The sequence below is a fragment of the Ranitomeya imitator genome, chromosome 5 (assembly GCF_032444005.1).
Source record: "Ranitomeya imitator isolate aRanImi1 chromosome 5, aRanImi1.pri, whole genome shotgun sequence".
In the NCBI taxonomy this organism is placed as follows: Eukaryota; Metazoa; Chordata; class Amphibia; order Anura; family Dendrobatidae; genus Ranitomeya; species Ranitomeya imitator.
Genome location: NC_091286.1, coordinates 78,608,921 through 78,634,727, shown reverse-complemented (window position 1 = coordinate 78,634,727; position 25,807 = coordinate 78,608,921). Strand labels below are relative to the sequence as shown.

The window sequence follows — 25,807 nt, the reverse complement described above, 5'->3', positions numbered from 1 at the left end:
AAAAGGGCGGCACCTCTCCCATGTATCAGTCTGTTTCCTGCCCTCCACGGGGAGAACATTTTCTGGATGTGCCGGTGGTACCGAAAGAAGATGAGAAGTTTTTACCCAGGCCTGATTCGGGTAGCAGCTCCGTCCCTGCTGCGGCCGGTGCAGGGGTCCTGGAAGCTCCACAGCTGGTCCAGGGGGGCTTGGCTGGCAGGTGCGAGCGCGAATTACGGCGCCATTTTCTGTGGTCGGCTAGCTACCGCACAACCTGATGACGAGTGCATAGTTGACATTAGACGCGGGGCAATTCTTCACTTCCAGATGGGACCAGAAGAGTCCTCAGCAGAGGGGCGTGCTTTGTCTGTCTGGTCCCGCATTTAAAATGCGGTAAGATAGTCAGCAGAGTGGTTAGTGGCGGCAGCAGCAGCAACATCAGCGGTGACATGACAGCAGCAGTGGAAATCAAAGTGGTTGGAAATGTGCACCAGGAGCAATAATAGAACTAGCCAGCAAAGCCACAGCTCCAACAAGGTGGCTCTTGAGAGGATGGATGAATCCACTGATTTCAGAGGGGACCTGTCTGGTGATATGATTCCAGATTCGGCAATCTTGCTAGCCCTGGGTGGTAAGTGATTTTCATTAAAGTTCACTTTATAGTAGGGCTTCTCTTGTTGTTTTGTTGTCAGGAAAAACTTGGGAAGTGTATAATGAAGGCTTATCATAGCATAGGGAATATGTGCTGTGTAAGGAAGGGTTGCCTGGTTCTTAGCACAAGAGACTTTGTTGTTTTTGTATTGAGCAGACCGTGTGTTAAGAATCCCCTAACTTTGCCTCAGAGTTAAGATCCATTTTTAGGACAGAGGTTAAGAATTCCCTGAAATTTCTAAGTCATGGGGTGAAGGAAAATTGTAGGAAGGCTAAGAAGCCTAGGAGATTATCCACAGATCTGGATGATTCTGAAGGGGAATCCATGTCTTTGGAACCCTCTTCTTCTACCTCGTCATCGTGTGGCGGTACAGGGGGGCAGGGCCGTATTTAGAGTTTCTGCTGCCCTAGGCATTTTTAGTGCTGCCTCCCCCATTGGTGAGTATGACACTATCGGCAGTGACTTTGCTATAAATCGCTGATGTGAAAGTAGACTTTTGCAGCAGATCCAGCAGTTTTCCCGCATCTGCCGCGTAACGGATCACTTACGGCAACACTGCGTTCAGCCTCCTTCATTCCCTATGGGACTTGCGGACATGTGCGGCACTTGCGGTTTTGCAGCGATCCGGCAAATGCGGTACTTGCAGCAATGGAAAAAAACGCCCCCCCCAAGGTCATATGCGCTTTGCACACTTTGTCATGTACCCACGAGCTCCTCTCCCTAATGCTCTCAATGTTCAGTGAAAAACTGAGAGCAGCTGAAGAGAAGCTCGTTGTCACAGGACCACAAGTATGAAAGTCGCATGTGAGTGAAGTGTCCATGTGACGACTACTGGAACCTGCAGAGCTGAATCCTGACATCACAGGCTACTTAATTATACCAACTAACGCACTGCACACTTTTAGGATTCTCCCTTGCCGGTGGACAGTCATGTCAGCACAAGCATGCGATTTGTATACTTCTGACCACATTCCAACTAGACGTTCCCGGCCTCGCTCAGTTCATTTTCATTGAATGAGGCTACACATGTCTAGTCAGCATGTGACTGCATGTATGTAAATCGCCAGCAAGAGAAAATCCTGACAGCGTGCAGTGCGCACTATGAGAATTAAGAAGTCTGCACTCACATAGAATGACTGCAGACTCATTATAAACCTGGACATCCCCTTTAATGCTCCTAACAAATAAAAACATGAGAATTAGTCAATATCACAAATAACATTTACATCCAGGTTCCTTATAGATGACGTCATCTCTGGAGCCGATCTCCTTCTATTCTTCATCTTGTCCAGACCCCATGATGAGTTTTCTCATCCACAGCTGTCTCTGCAGACTTCCATCTTCTCCGCTCTTTTGCAGAAAATCTCCACATGATGCCCTTGAGGATACAAGTGTCATTAGAATGCTCCTGAATAAAAAAAATGCCCCTCACTATATTGTCTGCACAAAATATGACCCCCACATTATCTTATGGAACATGCTCTTCACACTGACCTCTCCTTCCATACCGGCCCGTCTTCAGAGTGTCCTCTTATACTGTGTCCCCCCTATAGGGCTAAGTCTCTATACTGTACTCTCTCATCACACTCCCTCTCCTTGGTATACTGTCCCCTCCTGGCTGTGCCCTTATACTGTCCCCACATGCTACGAACCCACTACTCAGTTTCTATTCTGTGCCCACTCACTTTTGTCCCCCATACTGTCTCCTCACACTATTCCCCTCCCTCATACTGTCTCCTCTCACATCCCTCCTGTTCACCATACTGTCTCATATATTTACCCCCTCACTTTCTATACTGCCTGCTCACCTGACTCCCCATACTGTGTCTGCACACATCCCATCACCCTCACTCCCCGTACTCTGTCCACATACATTTTTCACATTGCTACTCCTACTCTGTCCACATACATTCCCCCTTCGCTCCTCATACTGTCTGCACCCATCCCCCCATACTGTTTCCTCATATATGCCCCCATTCCCCCATACTGTTTCCTCATACATGCCCCCCATTGCCCAGTACGGTTTCCTCATACATGCCCCTCATTCCCCCAGATCTGTTTCCTCATACATGCCCCCATTCCCCCAGTAATGTTTCTTCATACATGCCCCCCCATTCCCCCGTACGGTTTCCCCATCTCCCCCTTTTTCTCTTCATTTTGTGTCCTCAAATCTCCTCACACACATTAAATCCACCCCCATCCCCACTACAAATCTAAAAAAAAAAAAAACACCAGTATACAGGCAAAGATGCTTACCTGTTCAAGGCCTCCAACAATTGCACTAACCAGGGTGCAGCGGACCCAAGTTAAGATGGCAAATACACAGGTGCAATAATACCGATAATGCAGCCACCCTACAATGAGGAATTGGCTGCTTGGTGCACCTGTGGAAACAAACAGTCTGTATGTGGCGTGTTCACACAGCAATGCAAAGTGTATGGCTCAAAGCCTATTAATGACGCCATATAGCGGGCTTACCATAATGCATCCTGTGCGAACAGAGGCCACAGTGTACAGAGCCATCTAGGGCCCAGCCGCACCCTGGAAAAAATATACAGTGCACCAAAAACATAACAATGTATGCAAGGTATTGGTCGATATTATGGCCACAATATTTAAGCTGCCAACCCACGTCAAGGGTCCTTACATATTGGCAGTCCTAATCTAAAAAAAAACACCATAAGAGGAAAGACCTCAACTATTCTAAACAAAAAAAAAAACACCAGTATACAGGCAAAGATGCTTACCTGTTCAAGGCCTCCAACAATTGCACTAACCAGGGTGCAGCGGACCCAAGTTAAGATGGCAAATACACAGGTGCAATAATACCGATAAAGTATTTGCCATCTTAACTTGGGTCCGCTGCACCCTGGTTAGTGCAATTGTTGGAGGCCTTGAACAGGTAAGCATCTTTGCCTGTATACTGGTGTTTTTTTTTGTTTAGAATAGTGGAGGTCTTTCCTCTTATGGTGTTTTTTTAGATTAGGACTGCCACTACAAATCTCCCCACACACAATAAATAACCACATCTCCACTCTAAATCTCACCCCACACATAATAAATCCCCCCATCCCCACTCAAATTGTCTTCCCCCCCGTGCACTTAATCTTCGGTGCCCTCTGTGCCACTGGAGCACTTACCACCAGTGTTCGCCTCTGCAGTGCGAGTGAACGACCTCAGCAGCGTGATCACATGATCTGATCACGCTGCTCACGTCGTTCTGACTGGCAGTCAGAGCCTCAATTGTACTCACTTCTGTAAGATGCGACTACAACTGATCCCTGGGGAGGGGGGGACACTGACAGCTTGGGGCCCCTGTGCAAGAACTGTCTGGGCCCCCTCCTTTTATATAATATATATATACAGCCACACACATATATGTGTATATATTACATACCGTATATACTATAGTATAAGCCGACCAAAGTAAAAGCCGAGGCGCCTAATTTTGCCACAGAAACTGGGTAAGCTTATTGACTCAAGTATAAGCCGGGTATGAATTGCCCCCTCATTCCTATCCCGGTATGTGTGGTTCCCCCTCCTGTACTGCTCTGTGTGGCTCCCCCTGTTGTATGCATGGCTCCCCTGTCCCATCTTGTATGCATGGCTCTGCTCCCCCTTCTCCCATCCTCTAATGCATGGCTCTGCTCCCCCTCCTCCCATCCTTGTATGCGTGGCTCCGCTTCCCCCCTCCCATCCTTGTATGCGTGGCTCTGCTCCCCCTCCTCCCATCCTCGTATGCGTGGCTTCTCTTCCCCCTCCCATCCTTGTATGCGTGGCTCTGCTCCCTCCTCCCATCCTCGTATGCGTGGCTCTGCTCCCCCATCCTCGTATGCATGGCTCTGCTCCCCTCTCCTCCCATCCTCGTATGCGTGGCTCTGCTCCCCTCTCCTCCCATCCTCGTTTGCGTGGCTCTGCTCCCCTCTCCTCCCATCCTTGTATGCGTGGCTCTGCTCCCCCTCCTCCCATCCTCGTATGCGTGGCTTCGCTTCCCCCCTCCCATCCTTGTATGCGTGGCTCTGCTCCCCCCTCCCATCCTCGTATGCGTGGCTCTGCTCCCCCCTCCTCCCATCCTCGTATGCGTGGCTCTGCTCCCCCCTCCTCCCATCCTCGTATGCGTGGCTCTGCTCCCCTCTCCTCCCATCCTCGTTTGCGTTGCTCTGCTCCCCTCTCCTCCCATCCTTGTATGCATGGCTCTGCTTCCCCCATCCCATCTTGCATGCGTAGCTCTGCTCCCCTCTCCTCCCATCCTTGTATGCGTGGCTCTGCTCCCCCTCCCCCCATCCTTGTGTGCGTGGCTCACCCGTCCTCACTCGTTCTCCTTCATCCTCCCCCATCCTCCTTCTCCTCCCTTGGCCGTCATACTCTCCCTCCTCACAGCGCGCTGAACGGACTCCCTGTCCTGCACTGCACGTCTGTCCCGACTCCCAAGCTTCTTCCTGTGTGAGTGGTCACATGGTACCACTTATTAAGGTCATGAATATGCATCCATATTCATCACCTTAATGAGCGGTACCATGTGAACGCTGTGAGCACAGGACGAACTGCCGGCGCTGAGGACAACAGAGCTGCAGGCACCGCTGGAGGAGGGTGAGTATGTCGTCTTTGAGGAGGGGGGAGGGAGTGAGGGGAGATGGTTTGTGAGCGGGTGGGTGCCAGTTAATTAAAAAAAAAAAATTTAAATAAAGAAAGCAAACCTTGCTCTGGTGCCACCCCCCGCATCCTGCCGCCCTAGGCACGTGCCCTCACATGCCTAGTGGCAAATACGGCCCTGCAGGGGGGCATTGGTGCTTTCCTGTACAATAGACTGATGGTTAAGGCAGTCAGATCCACTATGTGCATTGTTGATGCTAAAGCCCAAAAATCTGTCAAGAATATCATGTTTGGGGGTCTGGAACAGAGGAAGCGTCCAACTTTCCCTGTAAATGATAAAATTACAAGCCCTCATCGGGAGAGAATGGAAGAAACCCAAAAAGAGGAGTTCATTTCATCAGTAAAGAGAAACTATCCCTCTGAGGACTCGGCATCATCTTGAGATAAAGCCCCCAAGTTAGATGTGGCTGTCTTAAAGGCGTCTGAAAAGTTCACGCTGCCCTTTGAAGATATGGGGATGCTTAAGGATCCTTTGCAGAATCCTACCTAGGAATCCTCTGCAGGGGCTCTGAAGCAAGCAACATCAAATCTCAGCAACATGTACCATTAGGTCTCTGATGGTTTGGATGGATCATCCATAAGGTCAGATGGACGATAAGCTAGCTAGGGAGAGCATTTTGGCCACATTTCCATTGATGTGGGAGGCAGCGGCGTTTCTTCAAACTATGGCCTGCAGAGTCATTATATTTGGCCTGCAATGCCTTTCAACAGTATCGACATGCTGTATGGCAGACTGTGGGACCTATTATACTGTATGGAGTACTATATGGGGCCGTTATACTGTATGGAGGGCTATGTGTGCTATGTTAGTCCTCTGTATAATATAATGGGCTCCACATAATCCTCCATATAGTATATGTTGGGCCCATTATACTGTATGGAGGACAATGTGGGGCCCATTTTATACTGTATGGAGGACTATGTGGGGCCCGTATATTGTAATATGAAGAGTGGCCCCCATTTTTTGCAAGTTATTTAGTTTTGGCCCTCTGTGGATTTGAGTTTGACGTCCCTGCTTTAAAGGGAGTCTTTCAGCACAGAATAACTATTCAAAACAAGTACCAGTGATCGATGCACCCTTAGCGTAACACAGTTCAGCTTCCCACCTGCTTGCTATCTCTTTAACTCCCCCTACCTTTTCTTTGACTGACAGCTCTGTTCTAACCAAGCCAATCATTTAGTCCTGACAGACTCTATTTCATATTGTCCAGATGGTTGTCTGTTCTGATTAGGTAATTCAGAACCACAATGGACCTTGAAGTTCAGAGTACACAAAGTGACCTGATAATAACCAAAAGACATAGGACGAGCTCTGAGACGTGGGAACTCTGATGACCAAAATCCCTAATCCTATCCAACCACACTAGAGGCAGCCGTGGATTGCGCCTAACGCTCCCTATGCAACTCGGCACAGCCTGAGAAACTAGCTAGGCCTAAGATAGAAAAATAAGCCTACCTTGCCTCAGAGAAATACCCCAAAGGAAAAGGCAGCCCCCCACATATAATGACTGTGAGTAGAGATGAAAATACAAACGCAGAGATGAAATGGATTTAGCAAAGTGAGGCCCAACTTACTGAACAGACCGAAGATAGGAAAGATAACTTTGCGGTCAACACAAAACCCTACAAACAACCACGCAGAGGGGCAAAAAGACCCTCCGCACCGACTAACGGTACGGAGGTGCTCCCTCTGCGTCCCAGAGCTTCCAGCAAGCAAGAAAAACCAATTAAGCAAGCTGGACAGAAAAAATAGCAAACAAAAATAACACAAGCAAAACTTAGCTTATGAAGAGCAGACAGGCCACAGGAACGATCCAGGAGGAAGCAAGACCAACACTAGAACATTGACTGGAGGCCAAGAGCAAAGCACTAGGTGGAGTTAAATAGAGCAGCACCTAACGACTTCACCACATCACCTGAGGAAGGAAACTCAGAAGCCGCAGTACCACTTGTGACCACAGGAGGGAGCTCTGCCACAGAATTCACAACAGTTGTCATCATCAACCAACAAAAACCTGAATAAAATGCTGTACATGAACCCATTATAAGGAAATATTCACACGGTGCGGTCAAACCGTGACGTGACCAACTGTGTGAATACTTCATTGGACCTTATTCACACCAGTGTTTTTTCACATATGGAAAAAGAACCTATCTTTGTCAGTGTGCTACATCTATTATTCATCGGTCATTCAGCATTTTGTCAGGTCATCTGCTTTTCTTTCTAAGAACAAAACTGATGGAGTTTCTGAATCTGCTCCACTAACCAGTCAGTGAAACATGGACAGCAGTTGGGTGCAACAGGGATGGTATCTGTCGTGTGCTATATATATTTTTTTTTCCTGGCATATTTATCTGAACGTGCAAGTCCTGTCTACTAAGGCCATGTGCACACATTGAGTATTTGGTCAGTGTTTTACCTCAGTATTTGTAAGTAGGGTTGAGCGAAACGGGTCGAAATTTTTCAAAAGTCGCCGACTTTTGGCAAGGTCGGGTTTCATGAAACCCGACCCGACCCCAGTGTGGGGTCGGCCATGAAGTCGGCGATCTTTTGAATCTAGAATCGGAATTCCGATACCGATTCCCGATATGTTTAAGATATCGGGAATTGGTATCGGAATTCAGATTTAAGTGTAAAATAAAGAATTAAAATAAAAAATATCGCAATACTTACCCTCTGACGCGCCCTGGTACTAACCGGGAACCTTCCTTCCTTAGAATCAGCCTTCCAGGACCCTGCGGTGACGTCGCGGCTTGTGATTGGCCGCGCGGCCGCCCATGTGACCGCTCGCGCGGCCAATCACAAGCCGCGACGTCACCCGCGACGTCACCGAAGGTCCTGGAAGGGCTGATTCTTAGGAAGGAAGGCTGCCGGAAAGAAGCAGGGCGCGTCCGAGGGTGAGTATATTCCTATTAGGTATATACTCACCCTCGGACGCGCCCTGCTTCTTTCCGGCAGCCTTCCTTCCTAAGAATCAGCCCTTCCAGGACCTTCGGTGACGTCGCGGGTGACGTCGCGGCTTGTGATTGGCCGCGCGGCCAATCACAATCCGCGACGTCACCGCAAGGTCCTGGAAGGCTGATTCTAAGGAAGGAAGGTTCCCGGTTAGTACCAGGGCGCGTCAGAGGGTAAGTATTGCGATATTTTTTATTTTAATTCTTTATTTTACACTAAAATATGGATCGCAGGGCCTGAAGGAGAGTTTCCGCTCCTTCAGACCCTGGGAACCATGGAAACCCAATGCACTGCATTGGGTTTCGGGTTTCGTCCGACCCCGACTTTTTTATAGAATCGGCCGATTTCACTCGACCCGACTTTTTCAAAAGTCGGGTTTCGTGAAACCCGACCCGATCCTATAAAAGTAAAGGTCGCTCAACCCTATTTGTAAGCCAAAACCAGGAGTGGGTGATAAATGCAGAAGTGGTGACGTGTTTCTGTTATACTTTTCCTCTGATTGTTCCTCTCCTGGTTTTGAGTTATAATTACTGAGGTAAAAAACTCTCCAAATACTCAGTCTGCACGTGGCCTAATCAAACCAAATTGAGAATTGTTTACGCTTATTAAAAACACATTTTTTGACATGTTATTTTGATCTGATTGGGATGAAGTTACCTTTTAAATATGTAGTTGTAATTCTAAGGCTATATTCACACTTAGCGGTTTTTACCGCGGAACCGCCGCGATTTTGATGCTGCGGGTCCGCAGCAGTTTCCATAGCGTTTACAGTAACATGTAAACCCTATGGAAACCGCAAACCGCTGTGCACATGCTGCGGGAAAAACCGCGCGGGAACGCAGCGGTTTACAACCCGCAGCATGTCACTTCTTTGTGCAGAATCGCTGCGATTCTGCACCCATAGGAATACATTGAACCGCTTACTTCCCGCATGGGGCTGTGCCCACGTTGCGGGAAGTAAGCGGATAATGTGCGGGTGGTACCCGGGGTGGAGGAGAGGAGACTCTCCTCCAGGCCCTGGGAACCATATTTGGGGTTAAAAAATAAATCTGGTTATACTCACCCTCTGATGTCCGGAGCTCCTGGGCGCTGCACGTGGCCGTCCGGTCAGAGTTGCTGTGCGACCAGGACCTGCGGTGACGTCGCGGTCACATGACTGTGACGTCACGAAGGGTCCTTCTCCCACAGCATCTTTGGAACCGGACCGCCGGGTGCAGCGCCCAGGAGATCCGGACATCAGAGGGTGAGTATAACAAATTTGTATTATTTTTAACATTACTATTGATGCTGCATATTGCTGCATATGCAGCATCAATAGTATAGGCGTAAACCCGCAGCGGAAAACGCGGAACAAACCGCGATAAATCTGCAGGGAGAACCGCAGTTGTTTTGTCCTGCAGATTTATCAAATCCACTGCGGGAGAACCCGCAGGGACCCGACGCAAGGTGTGAACATAGCCTAAATCGTGTAGATGGTTGTTAACACTAGTGTTATGCAATAGTCATTGTGACATTTCCAAGTGTAAATGTGGGTCCTTTTAATCTTTTCAGTGGCCAGCCTGGGGTAATGCTTCAGGTACCGGCTGGAAACGTAACATTAGCTAAAGATAAATTTTATTACAATCTCGGGCTCTTGGAAAAGGACTTTTGGCTATGGTAAACCAACCCATAAATCACATTACAGTCACCGTCTAATCACCCACTTGTGCAATTATAGTACAGGGAAAACATTGGAGCTTTGCGTTTGAAAAAGGTGGAATAAAAAAAAAAGGCAATTAGTGTGCAGCAGATGTACCAGCAGCATCAACACGGCTCCGAGATACAGCCAGAGATTTTTATCATTTCACATTTTGCAAAGACCATCTGCACACATTTACTTTCAGGTCTGAGGTCTTCAGACATATTCTGTTCAACCAGAGGAAAGTGCTGAATCTAATTAACTTTTTAATATCAATATCCTGTTTGTCAGCCGTCCCTTCACTATCCACATGTGAGTTTTAATTTCCTTTCATAAAAGTTTTCTGCAGAATATTAAAGATTGGAAAGGTAGATATATATGTGTAATACAAAGAGATGTTACCGTGGATGCGCTCAGGTATATAATGGTGAGTCATGTACTACTGTAATTTTTTTAATATGATGGATAAAAGTTGCTGGTTTATGGGTCTGAAAAATGTAGGAGAAATTATATTTTTGTCAGAATAAGATGAGGAATGTTTTAAAAAAAACTAGTGGTAAGAGCTCGTTCAAAGGCTAGGTTCACACGGCTTTTTGAGGAAGGTTTTGAAGAGGATCAGTTCCAAAATCCACCTCCAGATACTCTCCTCTTTAAATGCTCTTCATTCAATTTAATGAAAAGTTCACTTTGCTGTGTATCCCGGATGGTTTATGAACATTTTTTTTTTTTATTTCCTTAAGGGCAGTCCCACACGTCCAGAAAAATCGGTACCGGAATTATCCGTGTCCGTGTGCCCGTGCGTTTCTGTGGCACATCAGTGTGGTACACGTGTGCCGACCCGTGTGCCCACTGGGTACCACACGCACCGTGCAGGAGACAGCGCTAAAGTTTAGCGTTGTCCCCTGCATCTGGTGCTGAAGCTGCCATTTATATCTTCTCTGCAGCAGCGTTTGCTGTAGAGAAGATATGAATATTCCTTTTTTTTTTGTTTCTCGTGTTTAAAATAAAGATCCATGTACCCACCCCCCTCCCACCACCTGTGCGCCCGTCCGCTGTTCTTAAAATACTCACCCGGCTCCCTCGTTGGCGCTGCTTCCTGTCCTGGCCGCAGCTTCTACTGTATGAGCGGTCACGTGGGGCCGCTCATTTACAGTAATGAATATGCAGCTCCACCCCTATGGGAGGTGGAGTCGCATATTCATGACTGTAATCGGCGGCCCCACGTGACCGCTCATACAGTAGAAGGTGCGGCCAGGACAAGAAGCAGCGTCAGCAAGGGAGCCGGGTGAGTATTTTAAGAACAGCGGGCGGGCGCACAGGGGGTGGGAGGGGGGTGGGGACATGGATCTTTATTTTAAACACGAGAAACAAAAAAAAAAAGGAATATTCGCTGCTGCAGAGAAGATATGAATGGCAGCTTCAGCACCAGTGGGGGGGGACAGCGCTTACTGTAGCGCTGTCTTCTGCACGGCACACAGACTGCACACGGACAACATCCGTGTGCGGTACGTGTTTTACACGGACCCATTGACTTTAATGGGTCTGTGTAATCCGTGCGCTCCCACAAACACTGACATGTCTCCGTGTTTGGCACACGGAGACACGGTCCGCAAAAAATCAGTGACATCTGCACAGATGCATTGATTTCAATGTGTCTACGTGTGTCAGTGGCTCCGGTACGTGAGGAAACTGTCACCTCACGTACCGGAGCCACTGACATGTGAAACCGGCCTAAGGTGGATTTCAAAAGGAATGCACTCAAAACTTGTAAAAAGGCTGCAAAAACCAGTGTAAAAAAAAAAACATTGAAAAAAAAATTAGCTCCCACAAACAAGAATAAGGAGCGCTTCCTGTAAGGCTATGTGCACACGATGCAGATTTTGCTGCGGATCCGCAGCTGCGGATCCGCAGCAGTTTTCCATGAGTTTACGGTACAATGTAAACCTATGGGAAATCAAAAACGCTGTGCCCATGCTGCGGAAAAAAAACGCGCAGAAACGCGTGTCAATTCTTTGTGCGGAATCCGCAGCGTTTTTACATCTGCTCCAATAGAAAACTGCAGATGTAAATCCGCAGCGGAATCCGCAATCGAAAACGCGATAATTCCGCAGGAAAAAAACGCAGCGGTTTTGCCCTGCGGATTTATCAAATCCGCTGCGGAAAAATCTGCAGTGGACCATTCTACGTGTGCACATACCCTCGGGGATTTTTAACCTCCCAAAAACTGTTTGAACCTAGCCTAAGAGTATATACTCCCTAATGATTGCAGCTATTTTTTCCGAAAGTGTATACTAGTAAGGGCATGTACATAAAACGTCTTCAGCCAGGTTCTGCCAGAAAATGTGATTTTAAAAATGCTAAAAAGATTAGTTTTCTATTTTGATAGATTGGACTATTTATGTGGCAATACCACATATGTATTTTTTTTTATTTCCTTTACGTTTAACCCCTTTACCCCCAAGGGTGGTTTGCACGTTAATGACCGGGCCAATTTTTACGATTCTGACCACTGTCCCTTTATGAGGTTATAACTCTGGAACGCTTCAACGGATCCCGGTGATTCTGACATTGTTTTCTCGTGACATATTGTACTTCATGACAATGGTAAAAATTCTTTGATAGTACCTGCGTTTATTTGTGAAAAAAACGGAAATTTGGCGAAAATTATGAAAATTTCGCAATTTTCCAACTTTGAATTTTTATGCAATTAAATCACAGAGATATGTCACACAAAATACTTAATAAGTAACATTTCCCACATGTCTACTTTACATCAGCACAATTTTGGAACCAAAATGTTTTTTTTTTTTTTTTTTTTTTTTTTTTTTTTAAACATAAATTTTTATTTACAAATTGTGTCAAGCATTACATCTTATTGACATTAAATTCTTAATAATTAACACAACGTTATGGGGATTAGGGAAGGGAAGAGGATAGGGGAAATGGTGACATTACAATAACTATCCAATCACATTCTCTATATGCAAATCTGCAAAGTCATTTAAGAACGGTATTTAAACGGAAAGATAACCAATTGTTCCATTTTTTCTGAAATTGAGCTATATTATTATTAGATGTAGCGATTATTTTTTCTGATAGGCAATTTTCGTTGATCAGTGATACGACCTCGGGCAGTGAGGGGCACCTGGAGTTTTTCCAGTAACTAGCAATTTTGAGTCTTGTTGCTACAATAATATGTACAATCACCGTACGGAACTCATAGGGAAACGAGTCCAAATCAATAGCGAGTAACGCCTGCTGTGCATTAAGAGTCACCGGTATACCACAAATCTGGAACATCAGATGATCTATGGCTGCCCACAGACGTCTAATTCTGTCACAACTCCACCATATATGTAGCATGTCTGCACAGGGGTCTCCACACCTCCAGCACGTGTCTGGGGAACTGCAGAACATCCTGGACAATCTACTGGGAGTGAAATACCACCGATATAACAATTTCCTGGCATTTTCTATGTGGTTAGTACATTTAGATTGGCTTCCAATAATTAAGAAGGATGCCCTCCACTGATCCGGTGTGAATGTGCAGTTTAGGTCTTTTTCCCACTTTTGCAGGTATGTAGTTAGAGAGGGCAGAGTATTCTCCAACATACAGTCGTAGCTTGTGGACAGCGCTCTAATCTGTGATGTCGGGTTCATCAGCATAGAGTAAAGTTTAGATGGCGGTGCAGGCATCTGTTTTTTCCTTTCAGTTAGGAAATGCCGGATCTGCAAATATTTGTAAAAATCCCTTTGAGGAACATTGTATTTATCTCTCAATGATGTAAAAGTAATTAATTCCTCCCCCTCATACAAGTTCCCAGTTGAGGTGGTTTTGGGTAAATTCCAATTTTTAAGTTTGAGGTCCGGGATACAATGCTCCAGTGTCTCTATAGGAGCTTTGAGGAATGCGGTTTGTATAAGGCCTAATTTATTAGTCAACACACTCCATAGCTCCAGAGCCGCGTCTATTGTTGGGGACATTTTTAGGTTTCTATTAGGGACTTTAGTTTGATGTGCATGGTAAAAAGCTGAGACATTGGAGGTTCTCATCAAATGTTTTTCAATTGCTATCCAGTGCCGATCATCATCATTATTCCACATGAATCGTAACTGTTCGAATAATGCGGCCCTGTAGTACCGGACCACTGAGGGGCACCCCAGGCCACCCTTACTCATAGGGATGTAAAGCGTGTCCGCTTGGACTCTGGGTTTTCTCTCTTGCCAAATGTATTTTAAAATCATTGCTTGAATCTCTTTTAATATTTTCATTGGGAATATGATGGGGAGATTGCGGAACAAATACAGTATTTGTGGGAGAATGAACATTTTTACCGATGCAATCCTGCCCAGCCATGATAGTTCGTGTTTCTTCATACGTAACATGTCAGTTTGGATTTTCTTCCTTAGAGACTCATAATTCAATGATAGCATTTTATCTGCCGAGAGTGTCAGCCGAATACCCAAATACTCAATGTGGTCATTTTCCCACTTAAAAGGGTACTTATTCTCAAAGCTTTTGGGGTGTTTTGTGAGAGGGGTCAGGTTTAATACCTGGCATTTAGACACGTTCAGCTTATAATATGATATTTTAGTATATGAATCGATTACTTGCATTGCTGCCGGTAATGATTCTGTCGGGTTTGTTAACGCTAGAATGATGTCGTCAGCAAATAAGCCTATTTTGTGTTCCGTTTTATTCACCTGAATTCCTGATATCATCGAGTGTGATCTAATTTTCTGCGCTAGAGGCTCAATCACCAAAGCGAATATAAGGGGTGATAGCGGACACCCCTGTCTCGTCCCGTTAGTAATAGTAAACCTGTCCGACATCATTCCAGAGACAGAAACCGATGCTGATGGGTGAGAATATAGCAGAGTGATTGCTTTAGCAATATTACCCGTAAATCCGAATCTGGCCAGAACCTCAAACAGGTATCCCCAATGCACCCGATCGAACGCCTTCTCCGCGTCCAGGGATAGGAGCAGAGAAGGCGTCCGGTCGCTCCCCGCCACATGGATGAGGTCAATCATTCGTCTGGTGCCGTCCAATGTCTGTCTAGATTTGATAAATCCAACCTGGTCTCTGTGCACCAGGGAAGGGATTACATCGGAGAGTCTATTTGCTAAGATTTTGGAGTACAGCTTGAGGTCAGTATTTAGTAGGGATATTGGCCTGAAATTACTTGGATGATCGGGAGTTTTTCCTGGCTTGGGAAGAGGGACTATAGTCGCTTGTAACATTTCTTCTCGTATTTTGCCTGTTTCAAATATATTTTGGAAGACTAATAATAGATGTGGGGACAATATTTGGTTGAATAACTTCAAGTATTCATTAGTTATACCATCCGGTCCTGGGGATTTATTATTTTTTGTTGCCTGAATGGTTTGTTGGATTTCTTTTTGGCTTATAGGTTGATTTATTGCCATCAATTTATCCTCTGGGATTTGGGGTAAAGATATGCTATTCAGGAAATTATTAATTAGCTCAGCGTTGGGTTGTGGGATAAGGTTGTCGGTCTTGAGATTATAGAGTGAGGAGTAATATCTTGCGAAAGTATTCGCAATTTCTTTAGGGTTGTATATTTTGTTCTTTTGATCATCTTGTATGTGAGCTATTTTTTGCTTTGTTAATCTCGCTTTAATCTTATTGGCAAGTATTTTACTCGCCTTATTCCCCTGCCAATAATATTTAGCTTTATTCCTCCTCAAATTATGCTCATATTTATATTGGAATAGCTGATATAGTTCGTATCTTGCCTTTTGTAGTTTCCTATATACCGTGGGTGATGGGCTATGTTTATGGATGTTTTCCATTGTTGCTATATTTTTATTGAGCTCTTCTATTTGTCGCATTCTCAATTTTTTGTGTTGCGCTGCTATCTGTATTAGCCGCCCTCTTATATAGGCCTTGTGGGCGCACCACACTGTGGTCGGGGATATGTCAGGGGTACTATTGATATCAAAAAATTCCTGGAGAAGGTCGTTAAGTTGGGATTTAATATTATCTGAGGCTATTAAGAAGTTATTAATTCTCCACGGAGAATAAGTTAAATTATTGTACGTCTCTTTAATTTGGCATGTTAGGCTACTTTCACACTAGCGTTAACTGCAATACGTTAAAATGCGTCGTTTTGCAGAAAAAACGTATGCAGCAAAATATTTTGCTGCATACGTTTTTTCCCCATAGACTTGTATTGGCGACGTATTGCGACGGATTTGCATTCGTCGGTATACGTCTTTCGACGGATGCGTCGAAAAGAGGCGACACGTCGTCTGGAAAAAAGAAGATTGTAACGTTTTTTGTCTCCGCCAATAAAACGTGTCTCGGCGCATTCGTCGGCATGCGTCTTTTGCTAGAATGAAAGTCTATGAGCGACGGATGCGTCGAGACACGTCGTACGACGCAATGCAGCGCTGCAATACGTTTTTTTCTACTGAGCATGCTCAGAAACAGGTGTTTTTATCTAAATGGCCAGACATCCCCAAATCTATATAAACCTGGTCTGGGCCTTCAACCCCCACATATGCCAGCAAGACTCAGAGAGAAGAAGAAGCAGCCTCCAGCCAGCCGGACACCAAGAGCCCAGCCTGGACACCAAGAGCCCAGCCGGACCCCAAGAGCCCAGCCTGGACCCCAAGAGCCCTGCCGGACACCAAGAGCCCTGCCGGACACCAAGAGCACAGCCTGGACACCAAGAGCCCAGCCGGACCCCAAGAGCCCAGCCTGGACCCCAAGAGCCCTGCCGGACACCAAGAGCCCAGCCGGACCCCAAGAGCCCAGCCTGGACCCCAAGAGCCCTGCCGGACACCAAGAGCCCAGCCGGACACCAAGAGCCCAGCCTGGCAGCAAGGACCAGACACACTACAACAGTGTGAGTATATTGCCATTTGTGTGTGTGTGTGTGTGCGCATTTGTGTATGACGTACTGACTATAGCAAGAGCTTATAAAACCTGAATCCAACCTGAGGCCTGCCGTCATCCTGCAACAGCCATTGCCATGCTACAGTCCAGATCCACCGTGAGGCCTGCCACTGTGAAGATATCAAGCTCCAGCCGGAGGACTGATGGCCGTGTGTGTGTGTGTGTGTGGGTGTGTGTGTTTATTTTTGTACTGCTGTGTGCTTTTGTATGTATGTGTTCACGTGCCTGCACCTTATTATGCCTTCGTCAATATTGCGACTGTTCATGTGTTATGCTTGCGTTATGACTCGGCTTACAGGTATGTTTGTGTGCGTCTTGTTGGTTGCATGTGCATTTGTCAATGCCATATTGGTTAATATTGATTTGTGATGTATTTACTAATTAAGGTACCGTCACACTGAGTGACGCTGCAGCAATACCGACAATAATCCGGATCACTGCAGCGTCGCTGTTTGGTCGCTGGAGAGCTGTTACACAGACAGCTCTCCAGCAACCAACGATGCCAGTAACCAGGGTAAACATGGGGTTACTAAGTGCATAGCCGCGCTTAGTAACCCGATGTTTACCATGGTTACCAGTGTAAAAGTAAAAAAAAAAAAAGGTAAAAAAAAAAATATCCGCTGTCTGTCCCCGTGCTGTGCTTCTCTGCATTGTGAGCGCCAGCCAGCCGTAAAGCAGAGCAGAGCGGTGACGTCACCACTCTGCTTTCCGGCCGCTGTGCTTATACAGGGCAGAGAAGCAGAACGCCGAGGGACAGACAGCGGAACATAAGTATGAAGTGTTTGTGTTTTTTCTTACTTTTACACTGTTAACCAGGGTAAACATCGGGTTAATAAGTGCAGAGCCGCGCTTAGTAACCTGATGTTTACCCTAGTTACCAGTGAACAAATCGCTTAATTGGCGTCACACACGGCGATTCAGCGATGTCTACATAAAGTCCAGCAACGAAATAAAGTTCTGGACTTTCTGCAGCGACCAATGACATCACAGCAGGATTCTGATCGCCGCTGTGTGTCAAACTGAACGATATCGCTAACCAGGACGCTGCAACGTCACGGTTTGCTAGCGATATCGTTCATTGTGATGGTACCTTTAAGGTACCGTCACACTTAGCGACGCTGCAGCGATACCGACAACGATCCGGATCGCTGCAGCGTCGCTGTTTGGTCGCTGGAGAGCTGTCACAAAGACCGCTCTCCAGCGACCAACGATCCAGAGGTCCCCGGTAAACCAGGGTAAACATCGGGTAACTAAGCGCAGGGCCGCGCTTAGTAACCCGATGTTTACCCTGGTTACCAGCGTAAAAAAACAAACAGTACATACTTACATTCAGCTGTCTGTCCCCTGCCGTCTGGTTACTGCACTGAATGCTGGCCGTAAAGTGAAAGCAGAGCACAGCCACAGCGGTGAGTCATCGCTGTGTGACTCACCGCTGTGCTGTGCTTTCACTTTCACTTTCCGGCCAGCAGTCAGTGCAGGAACCAGACGGCAGGGGACAGACAGCTGAATGTAAGTATGTACTGTTTGTTTTTTTACGCTGGTAACCAGGGTAAACATCGGGTTACTAAGCGCGGCCCTGCGCTTAGTTACCCGATGTTTACCCTGGTTACCAGCAAAGACATCGCTGAATCGGTGTCACACACGCCGATTCAGCGATGTCTGCGGGGAGTCCAGCGACCAAATAAAGTTCTGGACTTTATTCCCCGACCAGCGACATCACAGCAGGGGCCTGATCGCTGCTGCGTGTCACACTGGACGATATCGCTAGTGAGGACGCTGCAACGTCACAGATCGCTAGCGATATCGTCTAGTGTGACAGTACCTTTAGTATAGTGTTTTGTGCACCTTTTTTTTTTTTTTTTGTTTATTAAAATGGATGTATTATTGCAAAGTCTAATGGTCTGCAGCTTGAGGTTATATTTTTTTTTTTTAAATTTACTTAACCATTCCCATTCGATGTACTTGTATTTTAAAATAAAGAGCATTTCTGCTCCATTGTGATTTAAAAAAAAAAAAAAAGAAAAAAATTATATATTAATAAAATGTTTCTTAAAAAATTGTCCGTAGTATAATTTCTTAAAGGTAAATTTAAATCAGGTGTATGTACCAATGGTTACACATGCAATACAGAGTTGTTTGAGTGGTCATTTTTTAATAAAGGTTATCCTTTGAAATTTTATTTCGGGGAGGTAATTGTTTTTTTTTTAAAACATAAAAATATTTTTAAAGGTGTCTCACAGTTTACCTTTTTTTGTTTTTGGGACATGGAAAAGAATGGTATAACGTGCACCAGTTTTTGGGTTTGGGTGTTCACATATTTTTCTCATTTTAACATGGTGTTTAGTGGTAAACATTACCTATTTCTGCTTTGGTCTAACTTTCAATCCATTATACTTATTATATTGCAGATAGAGTAGGGACCACACTGACCGGCATAAGCCACCTGGACCACAGCCACCTGGCCCACATCCAGAAAATCTGAAAAGTAAGTTTTGAAGACCCCAACTCTGCTACTTCAATGTGTAGAGCAGATTGCAAGTGTCTTTTAACTTACAGACCTACCAGGACCACAGCCACCTGGACCACAGCCACCTTGACCACAGCCACCTTGACCACAGCCACCTGGACCACAGCCACCTGGACCACAGCCACCTTGACCACAGCCACCTTGACCACAGCCACCTGGACCACAGCCACCTTGACCACAGCCACCTTGACCACAGCCACCTTGACCACAGCCACCTGGACCACAGCCACCTGGACCACAGCCACCTTGACCACAGCCACCTTGACCACAGCCACCTTGACCACAGCCACCTGGACCACAGCCACCTGGACCACAGCCACCTTGACCACAGCCACCTTGACCACAGACACCTGGACCACAGCCACCTGGACCACAGCCACCTGGCCCACATCCAGAAAATCTGAAAAGTAAGTTTTGAAGACCCCAAATCTGCTACTTCAATGTGTAGAGCAGATTGCAAGTGTCTTTTAACTTACAGACCTACCAGGACCACAGCCACCTGGACCACAGCCACCTGGACCACAGCCACCTTGACCACAGCCACCTGGACCACAGCCACCTGGACCACAGCCACCTGGACCACAGCCACCTTGACCACAGCCACCTGGACCACAGCCACCTGGACCACAGCCACCTGGACCACAGCCACCTGGCCCACATCCAGAAAATCTGAAAAGTAAGTTTTGAAGACCCCAAATCTGCTACTTCAATGTGTAGAGCAGATTGCAAGTGTCTTTTAACTTACAGACCTACCAGGACCACAGCCACCTGGACCACAGCCACCTGGACCACAGCCACCTTGACCACAGCCACCTGGACCACAGCCACCTGGACCACAGCCACCTGGACCACAGCCACCTTGACCACAGCCACCTGGACCACAGCCACCTGGACCACAGCCACCTGGACCACAGCCACCTGGCCCACATCCAGAAAATCTGAAAAGTAAGTTTTGAAGACCCCAAATCTGCTACTTCAATGTGTAGAGCAGATTGCAAGTGTCTTTTAACTTACAGACCTACCAGGACCACAGCCACCTGGACCACAGCCACACAATGTCCTCTTCCGGCAGCCCTCCTCCACAGCAACAGCAGGTATCGGTAAGTAAAAAAAATTTTTTTTTTTTTTTTTTAAATTTACATCATTTTGAGTCACTACATGCATTTATTATGTTTAAACAGGAATCAGAATCCGATGAGGAGCTGTCGGAAGGGACCGAGACGGGTGGAGACATCGAAGTGGAGGAGGAACCAAGTGTAAGTAGTGGTGAAACACTTGCTTCACACATCACACTGCACCGTACACAAAACAGAATTTCATATATAACGTAACACAGAAAACATATACATACATTAAAGCTAATTTTTTTATCCTTTATTTCAGTCTCCTGCTGCTGCTGCTGCTGCTGCTGCTGCTGCTGGTGCTGCTGAACGTCCAGCACAGCATGAAGGTTCTCCCAGGCGCTCCCAGAGTCGGCGGACTCGACGCCGCGGTCGGCCATCAGTGAGTCGGTTTTTTGTGGGGCTTCAATTGTTAATTTTTTGCTTTCAGTCTACTAATTTTTAATTCTTTCTTTTTTTTTTGTTCTAACAGGCTTCACAGTGTGCTCCCGAATACGATTCAGATATCGATATTGAAGCCCTCATCGAGGAGGTTCGTGAACGGGAGCCACTGTGGAACATGGCTGACCGCAGGCATGCTGATACCAGTGTCACCCGTCGGCTCTGGTTGGAAGTATGCCGGAACATCTTTGCGAGGTGGGAGGACCTTCTTCCACAGCAGCAGAGCAAACTATGTAAGTATTCACTTTTCAGTGATGTTTTGAGCTGAATGTAATGTCTTGCATTTACGAATATTTTTTTTTTTTTCTTCATTCCTGTCTTCACAGGTACCAAGGTTAGGAAGCGGTGGCGGTCATTGAGGGATCGCTTTAAGAGGGAGTTTAACGAGGAGATGCAGGCCCCGAGTGGCTCAGCAGCAAGGAAGAAGAGGAGGTACAGATATGGCACGAACCTCTCCTTCCTGAGGGAAACCATGCTGAGTAGAGTGTAAGTATTCAACATCACAGTAAGAACCTGTCTAATCACAAAACTTTTGTTTCAGTCCGGCCTTTTTCATATCAATATATTAACTTATTTTTTTTTCTTTCACAGCACCTACTCCAGCCACCGTGCGCCTGCATCTACCTCTGCACCCTCTGAAGCGATCCCTCCTGAGTCCGCCACCGGGGACCACGTCGGTAGGCCCCACACCTCTCACCCCTCTGTCCCCTCCACTTCATCCGCCTCTACCAGTGGAGTGCAGCCTTCCTTACTCGCATCTGATGGTCAACAGATAGCGTTCCCTTTACCCCACCCCTCTGACCCTGCCACCTCTACACCACCGGTAGGTTCATGGCGGCAGCGTCAGAGGGGTCAGGAAAGGAGCTATGCTCCTGAGTTCTTGCATCTAAATGCAGGCTTCCAAAATTCATTTAAAATTTTGGGAGAACAAGTGACTGCTGGTTTCAGCATGATGCAATCACGCATGAGTGAAAACCAACATGAAATCAGCAGTCGCTTGGATAGACTGCATTTAGATGTAAGTCAAGCTCCAGCCAATCTTTTTTTTCAGTCCATGCTCAGGAGCATGGAAAAGCTTTCTTTTGATCAGCAGATGCGGGTAATGAATAGCTGCCATAACGCTCTGCTGAAGGTAATTAACGAACCCCAATCTACCCCCACACCTCCCCACACATCCCAGTCCCAATTTCAACACCATGCCCCACAATATCACCGCCAGTCCCAATATCCACATCACTCTCAATATCAACATCACTACCAATACCCAACCCGGCCCACAACCCAAATGTATTCACCCGTGTTTTCTTCATCTTTGCCCAGCTTTCCTTCCCCAGTAAGTTTTCCACCTACCCCAACACAACACCCCTCTGGTCAGCCTCCTGTTTTCCCCCCCCCTTCCACTACAGACGCAACAGGTAGGGTTTCCCCAATCCCACCTACCGACGTGGTCCAACCTTCCAGCCCCTCCTCCCATAGTTACTCCACCCAACAATACCAGGACCTGTGAACCTGGAATGTACTTGTACATAGTTTTTTTTTGCCAAAAAAAGAAAGGTTCTTTAAATTACCAAAAAAAAAATTGTGTGGGAAAATTACCCACAAAAAATATATTTTTTGAAATAAACATAATTCTGGTTTACAATCTACTGTGTGTGTGTGTTCATTAATTAAGGTAAATATGAAAGGTTAAGTGAAAAGAAACACCAGACGTTTTCAAGGTTTAACAAAATGGTTTTATATTATATTAGCAAGCAAACCACACACACTCTTTTTTTTTTTTTTTTTTTTTTTTTTTTTTTGTGGCAGTTGCTACCAAAAAATTTTGGAAAAAAAAAAGAAAAAAAAAAGTCACACAATTATGTCTTGCCATGGAATCCGCCCAACAGGTGACAAAAAATATTCAGCAAACTGTTCCCTCATCCTAGTAACAGAACCGGTGGAGCGAACAGAGGCACTTCGGTAATCCCACAAGGATGTCTCCAATTGTTCGTCATCCAAGGTAACGGGCTCCTTTGAAATAACAAAATTATGGAGCACCACACATGCCTTGACAACATCGTCTACAGTTTTTGTATCCAGTTTTATTGCCGTCAGCAGAACTCTCCACTTTGCTGTCAAAATACCGAAAGAGCACTCTACCACTCTTCTTGCCCTGGTAAGACGGTAATTAAATACCCGCTTGGTGCGGTGTAATTCACGGCTGCTGTATGGTTTCAGTAGGTGCGGCGACAGTTGAAAGGCTTCATCACCTACACACACATAGGGCAAGGCTGGTTCACTGGTTCCTGGGAGCGGTCTTGCTGGCGGGAAATTGTATGTATCTCCATACAGGCAGCGACCCATCGGAGAGTTTTTAAACACTTGGGAGTCGTTGGACCGGCCATACGCTCCTATATCCACAGCAAGGAATCGGCAGTTGGCGTCAGCAATAGCCATGAGTACAATTGAGAAGTATTTTTTATAGTTATAGTACTCTGATCCTGTTCCTGCCGGTTTTGCAATCCTAATGTGTTTGCCGTCCACAGCACCAACACAATTTGGAAAATTACACATTCGCTCAAATTGTTCGGAACTTCTCATCCAGATTTCCATTGTTGGTTGTGGGATATACTCCAGCTGTAAAGTGTCCCAAATCGCACGACATGTGTCCTTCACAATTCCGCCAATAGTGGAAATCCCCAGCCGGAATTGGAAATGGAGTGAAGTCAAAGACTCACCCGTAGCTAGGAAGCTGCAGGGAAAAATAAAAAAAAATGTAAAAAAAAATTGCACAGACCATCAACCAAGAAAAACAAGTGGAATGGCCTCAAATAAACCAACAAATTACATGCTACAGTAAATGCGGCGCAATGTGTCAGCGCAGTATTCTCTGCAGCATGTAATAACATTCAATATGACCAATGACACAAGAAAAAAAAACAAGTGGAATGGCCTCACATAAACCAACAAATGACATGCTACAGTAAATGCGGCGCAATGTGTCAGCGCAGTATTCTCTGCAGCATGTACTCACATTCAATATGAGCAATGACAAAGAAAAAATGCTTACCGCAGTGTCACCATGAGCCGCTCCGCCGGTGTGATGGCAAGCCTCATCCTTGTGTCCTGCCTTTGGATGACATCCTCTATTTTTCCAACCAAATAATCGAAATGTTCCATCCTCATCCGTACATAACTAAAGAATTTTTGGGGGTTGCACCGCAACTCCAGATAGAGAGTGGACTGGACACCCCTGGTCATCCGCAGCTCATTGATTGGATGTATCCAGAATCGTCGCCTTCTCCGTTGCATCATCCGTCTTTCTGCTGCCGCCTCCTTCTCCCGCACTATGATATCCAGGCGATTCGTCTCAAATATAACTTCAGTAACCAAACTCGAAATCCTCCCAATTACACCATCCATCATTGCCACTAAACTAAAACCCTCAAAGATGTGCTGTAAATACAGTCAGTATATAGATTTCCCTAGTTTCCAGTAGCCAATCAAATTTTGGTGCCTCCCATTTTAAAAACGGATCCGTCGTAAAAACGTATGCAACGGATGGAAAAAACGTATGCAACGTATGCAACGCATCCAGCATTTCAACGGAACCGTTTATCGGATTTGCGACGGTTTTGCGACGGATCCGTCGAAATGCTGTATTCGTTACATACGTTTTGCAGTTTTTTGACGCATCCGTTTTTTCGGGAAAAAGACGTTTTTGGGACGGATTGCAGTTAACGCTAGTGTGAAAGTAGCCTTACAGGAGCGTGGTCCGACCAGGTTATGTTCCCAATTTTTGCTGATTGTATATTTTGTAGGAGCCATTTATCCACTACTATTAGATCTATTCTTGAATATACTTTATGTGGGTGGGAGTAATATGTATAATCCCTTTCAGAAGCATGAAGGACCCTCCACGTGTCATACAATTCTTCTGATATAAGACACTGGGACAGCGCATGGGATTGGGACTTTTTCTTTGAGCACCAAGATTTGTCTATGTTGGGGATCGGGACGAGGTTAAAATCTCCACAGATTAGCAGGGATCCTTGTTTTATTTTGGATAATTTAGTTATGAGGTCTTTAATAAAAGTGATTTGACCTGTATTGGGTGCATATATAGATGCAATTGTATACACCTTGTTATTGATGCTACATATCAATATTACATATCTGCCTTCATCATCCAGAACGCTATCAACAAGCTGGAACGCTACAGTGTCTTTTATTGCAATCGCTACCCCTCTCTTCTTTTTCGCCGCATATGACACATAGATATGGGGGTAATTTTTATGTTGTAGTCTATGGGTATCATCACAATTTAAATGAGTTTCTTGGACACATAGTATGTCCGCTTTGAGTGCCTGGGCTTCCTTCCATAATAACGATCTCTTGAAAGGGCTGTTTAGGCCTTTCACATTAATGCTAGATATTTGAAATACCATCAGTTACAAAAAAGAAAAAAAAATTCAATCAGTCACCAGATACAGGATAATAATAAGGGAAACAAAGGGGTTAAAGTAATTAACAACAACCAGAACAAGTACAACTTGTACAACTCAGAGTCCGGTTCTATGTGAACCAACTGGATAGTCGTTCCTATCCAGTATTAAAGGGGGGGAGAGAATAGAAAAAACGAAAGCAATATTCTCATGCCCCTTCAACCTGCCAGCCAGGCAAAAAAATAACAGTGTGGTGTCCTGGCATAGGCACACAGGGGATACATATGGTAACAGAGTACTTGCGTGAGAATCAGGTCCATTCTTTGTTCAGTGTCGGGGGTCTTTTCTTTAGTGGGGAGCTGGTATCTTCATCCACTGATGTCAGGGACCATTCCTGGAGCAGGGTCATGGCCTCTCTGGGAGACGCAAGGACGTGTGAAGTTCCGTTTTT

The 25,807-nt window shown here is 45.9% G+C and overlaps 3 protein-coding genes across 7 annotated transcripts in view; 2 read left to right on the top strand and 1 right to left on the bottom strand.

The window, feature by feature from the left end:
* Positions 1 to 25,807, top strand: part of SHLD1 (shieldin complex subunit 1) — a 149,626-nt gene that overhangs the window by 51,688 nt on the left and 72,131 nt on the right. The gene's annotated exons all lie outside the window — the stretch shown is intronic.
* Positions 20,280 to 22,505, top strand: LOC138681376 (uncharacterized). 2 transcript variants are annotated; one of them, XM_069768832.1, is made up of 6 exons: positions 20,280 to 20,470; positions 20,552 to 20,626; positions 20,754 to 20,873; positions 20,964 to 21,165; positions 21,259 to 21,418; positions 21,524 to 22,505. In XM_069768832.1, exons 1-6 carry the CDS (start codon positions 20,426 to 20,428, stop codon positions 22,437 to 22,439), a joined length of 1,518 nt encoding a protein of 505 aa, XP_069624933.1. In that variant the 5' UTR covers positions 20,280 to 20,425; the 3' UTR covers positions 22,440 to 22,505. The 2 variants fall into 2 exon arrangements, with proteins under 2 accessions (XP_069624933.1, XP_069624932.1); XM_069768831.1 differs by having other exon boundaries at positions 20,280 to 20,626; positions 21,524 to 22,504.
* On the bottom strand, positions 22,766 to 24,596 carry LOC138681377 (uncharacterized). Its single transcript, XM_069768833.1, has 2 exons — positions 23,982 to 24,596; positions 22,766 to 23,663 (listed from the first exon to the last, which is right to left on the bottom strand). Exons 1-2 carry the CDS (start codon positions 24,335 to 24,337, stop codon positions 22,781 to 22,783), a joined length of 1,239 nt encoding a protein of 412 aa, XP_069624934.1. The 5' UTR covers positions 24,338 to 24,596; the 3' UTR covers positions 22,766 to 22,780.

What these genes read in the sequence shown, in the direction of transcription:
- LOC138681376 (XM_069768831.1), top strand. Translation starts at nt 20,426, where the DNA reads ATGTCCTCTTCCGGCAGCCCTCCTCCACAGCAACAGCAGGTATCGGTA. An exon ending in AAGTGGAGGAGGAACCAAGT is followed by an intron (nt 20,627 to 20,753) that starts GTAAGTAGTGGT and finishes CCTTTATTTCAG; the next exon opens with TCTCCTGCTGCTGCTGCTGC. An exon ending in ACAGCAGCAGAGCAAACTAT is followed by an intron (nt 21,166 to 21,258) that starts GTAAGTATTCAC and finishes CTGTCTTCACAG; the next exon opens with GTACCAAGGTTAGGAAGCGG.
- LOC138681377 (XM_069768833.1), bottom strand. Translation starts at nt 24,337, where the DNA reads ATGATGGATGGTGTAATTGGGAGGATTTCGAGTTTGGTTACTGAAGTT. An exon ending in CGGCTCATGGTGACACTGCG is followed by an intron (nt 23,664 to 23,981) that starts GTAAGCATTTTT and finishes TTTTCCCTGCAG; the next exon opens with CTTCCTAGCTACGGGTGAGT.